The sequence below is a fragment of the Conger conger genome, chromosome 14 (assembly GCF_963514075.1).
Source record: "Conger conger chromosome 14, fConCon1.1, whole genome shotgun sequence".
Taxonomy (NCBI): Eukaryota; Metazoa; Chordata; class Actinopteri; order Anguilliformes; family Congridae; genus Conger; species Conger conger.
In genome coordinates this window covers 1513242-1518241 of record NC_083773.1, presented here as the reverse complement: position 1 = coordinate 1518241, position 5000 = coordinate 1513242, and the positions used below count along the sequence as shown (strand labels likewise).

The 5000-nt window shown below is 49.5% G+C and overlaps 1 protein-coding gene across 3 annotated transcripts in view; it reads left to right on the top strand.

Moving 5' to 3' along the window:
- Positions 1-5000, top strand: part of LOC133109792 (copine-5-like) — a 138743-nt gene that overhangs the window by 78060 nt on the left and 55683 nt on the right. For all 3 annotated transcript variants that reach the window (XM_061219386.1, XM_061219388.1, XM_061219387.1), the window contains one exon: positions 1138-1201. In XM_061219386.1, the coding sequence (XP_061075370.1) occupies positions 1138-1201 (64 nt within the window). The remainder of the gene's footprint in view (positions 1-1137; positions 1202-5000) is intronic.

Sequence of the window (5000 nt, the reverse complement as noted above, 5' to 3'; positions counted from 1 at the left end):
GTGTGTGTGTATTTCTGTGTGTGTGTGAGGGGGTGCGTGTGTGTGTGTATGTGCGTGTGTGTTTTTCTGTGTGAGTGTATTTGTGTGTGTGTGTGTGTGTGTGTGCGTGCGTGTGTGTATTTGCGTGTGTGTGTGTGTGTGAGTCTGTGTGTGTGTGTGAGTCTGTGCGTGTGTGTGTGTGTGTGTGTGTGTGAGTCTGTGTGTGTGTGTGTGTATTTGTGTGTGTGTGTGTGTGTGTGTATTTGCGTGTGTGTGTGTGTGAGTCTGTGTGTGTGTGTGTGTGTGTGTGTGTGTGTGTGTGGAACGATCCACTGTGTATCCACGATCCACATGATGAGAGCATGATGCTGCTGAAAGGGTTAATGTTCTCATTAGGAGGGTGCTGCCATGTTTTTATTTCAGCAGTCTGGGTGCGATGGGATTCCTCATGTTTGGAATCGCAGATTGACCGTGTTATACATTCACCAGTATAGCATCAACACTGAGGAGCTCTGCAGCTGAACCACATGCGTGTGTGACACACTGCATGCTGCAAACTGGCCCATCAGCATAACGCCGATAGCAGTGTTTTTCTTATCTGCTGTATCTATGATACATGCGTGTGTGACAGCCATATGTATGATATGTGTGTGCATCTGTTTGAGCTGCAAATTTGACGGCCGCTTTTTGCCCGAGTGGAACCATCCGATTTTCCCCAGTTTTCCATAGCTGTAGGAGTGCGTGATGGGGTGTATTCCTGGGAGGGGGGAAAGGGTGGAGTCTGTGTCATGTGATTATCTGTCCCACTCCTCTGTGACCACAGGGGGCACCAAACCAGCTATAAAACACAACATTAATTTCTTCTTCTTCTTCTTCTTCTTCTTCTTCTTCTTCTTCTTCTTCTTCTTCTTCTTCTTCTTCTTCTTCTTCTTCTTCTTCTTCTTCTTCTTCTTCTTCTTCTTCTTCTTCTTCTTCTTCTTCTTCTTCTCTTCTTCTTCTTCTTCTTCTTCTTCTTCTTCTTCTTCTTCTTCTTCTTCTTCTTCTTCGTGTTATTGTTGTGTTTCAGGGGTTCAGGGGGACCTGTTGAACATGCTCAGGTGTGTGTTTGTGTTTCAGGGGTTCAGGTTGAACATGCTCAGGTGTGTGTTTGTGTTTCAGGGGGATCACAGGGAGGAAATGTGGGCTGATCGTCCTTTCTGCAGAGGAGCTGAGCAACTGCAGAGTGAGTACAGAGTGTGTGTGTGTGTGTTTGTGTGAGAGAGACAGTGTGTGTGAGAGAGATTGTGTGTGTGTGTGTGTGAGAGAGAGAGACAGTGTGTATGTATGTGTGTGGGTGAGTACAGAGTGTGTGTCCGTGTTTTTGCGTGTGGGTGAGTACAGAGTGTGTGTGTGTGTGTATGTGTGTGGGTGAGTACAGAGTGTGTGTCCGTGTGTTTGCGTGTGGCTCACCATATGTAATCTTAGACTGGTTGTTGGTACCAGATGTGGTGGTTTGAGCATCTCAGAAATGGCTGATCTTCTGGGATTTTCACAAACAACAGAGTAGAGTTTACAGAGAATTGTGTGAAAAACATAAAATATCCAGTGAGTGGAAATTCCGTGGGTGAAAACGCCTTGTTACTGAGAGAGGTCAGAGGAGAAGGGCCGGACTGGTTCAAGCTGACAGTAACTAAAATAACTATGTGATACAACAGTGTGTTTCTCTGAACACAAAACACACCAAACCCTGTAGTGGATGGACTGCAGCAGCAGAAGATAATAAGACAATAAAAAATGAAATAAATACATAATAAAGTGTGCACTCTTTCAGAGTTAAAGCAACACTGAACATTTTACCGTAGGAGAGAGATCTCTTCCTCTACTCGCATGTTTGCACAGGTCAGGACTTTTGGAATCAACATCATATCTGTAAAATAATCAGACAGGAGAGTTTGAGATCTGTAACAGCTCTCTGATATCCTCTCTGAGTCTCAACTTTCCCCATTTCAGGGGCTGAACGGCTTAAAGCCTGATTATAAGATTGGGTAATTAAGATTCACTAAACCCAGAACCATGACCGTCAAGGTTTGGTGTGCAATTAAAGGAGGGAAAGCCAGTGTGTGTGTGTGAGAGAGAGAGAGGGAGTGTGTGTGTGCGTGTGTGTGTCTGTGTTTGTCTGTATGTGTCTGTGTGTCTGTGTTTGATTGAGAGCATGTGCATTGACAGAGAGTAAATCTTGGCTCTCTCTCTCTAATGGTTTTTAAAGGAGTGGTTCCCCAGATGGCAGCAGTAAGCTCTGGGTCTCGTAGCGCATTAATTATGCAGCCCAATCGCTCGCTCTTCTTCCCCGGGGGAGAGACCGCTGGAGTACAGCGGGGGAACCAGGAGAAGTGTGTTCTCCTTAAACCCTCTCCGCTACGCTCCAGGAGAAGTGTGTTCTCCTTAAACCCCCTCCGTTACGCTCCCGGAGAAGTGTGTGTGATAAACGACGGCTCTCTCTGCTAGACGGAACGCGTGTAATGAAATGGAAAGAGAGCGGGAACGAGAGCGGGAACGAGAGCAGCCTCTCTGCTCCGCTGGGGTCATCGCACTCGTCTCTGCTGCTGCTGGGTTCCGGCGCTTCAGAGCGGGTTCTTGTGCGCTGGGTTCTGGCGCTTCAGAGCGGGTTCTTGTGCGCTGGGTTCTGGCGCTTCAGAGCGGGTTCTTGTGCGCTGGGTTCCGGCGCTTCAGAGCGGGTTCTTGTGCGCTGGGTTCACGGCGGCGGCTGGAAGGCGTTTAGCGTCGTTGCGTGTTCTCCGACACACACTCAATTATTCATCTGTGGCTTTGGCTCAGAGAGACATGCAGCGGAACAAGGAGAGGGACAGGATCTTCTCTTTCTGTCGGGCAGAACCTGTTCCGCTCAGCCCACGGATGGGCAACTCAGTGTCTGCAGGTTTAGCTCCAGTCCTGGAGGGCCGCAGTGTCTGCAGGTTTAACTCCAGTCCTGGAGGGCCGCAGTGTCTGCAGGTTTAACTCCAGTCCTGGAGGGCCGCAGTGTCTGCAGGTTTAACTCCAGTCCTGGAGGGCCGCAGTGTCTGCAGGTTTAACTCCAGTCCTGGAGGGCCGCAGTGTCTGCAGGTTTAACTCCAGTCCTGGAGGGCCGCAGTGTCTGCAGGTTTAACTCCAGTCCTGGAGGGCTGCAGTGTCTGCAGGTTTAACTCCAGTCCTGGAGGGCCGCAGTGTCTGCAGGTTTAACTCCAGTCCTGAAGATCCGGTGTGCTTGCAGGATTTTGTGGCCACCAGTTACCCTAGCTCAAACAGTTAATTAGCCACATGTGCCATGACAGATTCACTTGTAAATTAGACCACAATAAAATGCTACAAGACACAAACATTTAACCGCTGCTGTTTATATCATGGAATGCGGCTAATAATGACAGGCTAATTATATAATTGGCTCATAATAAATAAATCAGGGCAGAGGTTTGTCTGGAATGCAGAAATGGACGCTGCCCGTCGGTGCCTGCGTTAGACGCCCTGGCGGTCCGCTGCCCTGGAGCAGCACCTGCAGAGACGGGTCTCATCCCCACGCCCCCCTTCCTCACTCCGCTGTGTGGCTGTTAGTGCCATGTTGAATTAATTTAACCGCTGCTTAATGTCGTCGGGAGATTTAAGGACATTCTCCCGGCCTGCGCTTTGGGATTCGTGGTTTCTGAGGTTTAGCCGGCGGGCAGCTGTCAATCAATCACTTAAACTGCACTTGCTCGTTAGCGGTTTGCAGTGACTTCGCTTCTCAGGGAGATGACCTGGCTGCATTGCAGGGGCTGATCTCTCTGAGGAGTTTGTGCCAACTTCGGCTCTTCGTTATGTAATTAGTTCAGTCGCATCCTGGTCTGACATTTGTTCGAGCACCGGCTGCAGCCACAGACCGCCAGTGTGTCTGAGCTCAAGAACAGGAGTGAGCCAGCGTACTTCATACTGCTGTCAGAAAACTAGAACTAAGGTGATTGGTTGGATCCAAAGGCAGCACATGGACCGGCTCTCTAGGACTGGAGTCCCCCTGCTGGGACCGGCTGTGATCATGGATGACTGGAGAGAAGGAGAATGCATCAGTTGTGTGGGGAGGCCGGCCATTTTGGTTCCTGCTGGTTGCAGTTGCCTGAAAATGGGCATCTTCTGAGGCATCAGTACTGCTGATTTGTCAGTTTTAATAAATAGCAGGAGAGATTGAAAAAATAACATCAATACAAATGTCATTGTCACACAAAATAATGAATTAATCATGGTTGATGTAGTCAGTAGTCAGCCTTTGTGGTTTTCTGGTCAATGTGTGTAGATGGGATGGTCATGTGACAGGATGGTCATGTGATAGGATGGTCATGTGACAGGATGGTCATGTGATAGGATGGTCTTGTGACAGGATGGTCATGTGACAGGATGGTCTTGTGACATGATGGTCATGTGACAGGATGGTCTTGTGACAGGATGGTCATGTGACAGGATGGTCTTGTGACAGGATGGTCATGTGATAGGATGGTCATGTGACAGGATGGTCATGTGACGGGACAGTCATGTGACAGGATGGTCTTGTGACAGGATGGTCTTGTGACAGGATGGTCATGTGATAGGATGGTCATGTGACAGGATGGTCATGTGACAGGATGGTCATGTGACGGGATGGTCATGTGACGGGACAGTCATGTGAGTGGCTGATCATGTGACGTGATGGTCAGCCGATGGTCATGTGACTGCAAGCGGACTCTGGGGGACCTGCTGCCTCTGTCCTCTCCCTGTCATCATGCTTCTGCTTCTGATTTCTCTCCAAAAAACAACGTCTTGACCTCCGAATAGCTCTCTCGCTCTGTCCTCTGCCTCCAGTAAACCCAGTGGATTTGAGCACAGTGCCTCAGACGCTTCACACAGGGTCCGCTGGTGGAGTCTTTGTTCTCGTTTGTTTACCCAGGCGGTTCTGGCTCTCCGTTCCCCTCCCCAGAGGCAGGCCGGAGACCCGAGGGGTGAGGGAGGAGCACGGTCGCCGCGCTTTAACGATGCGATGCGGA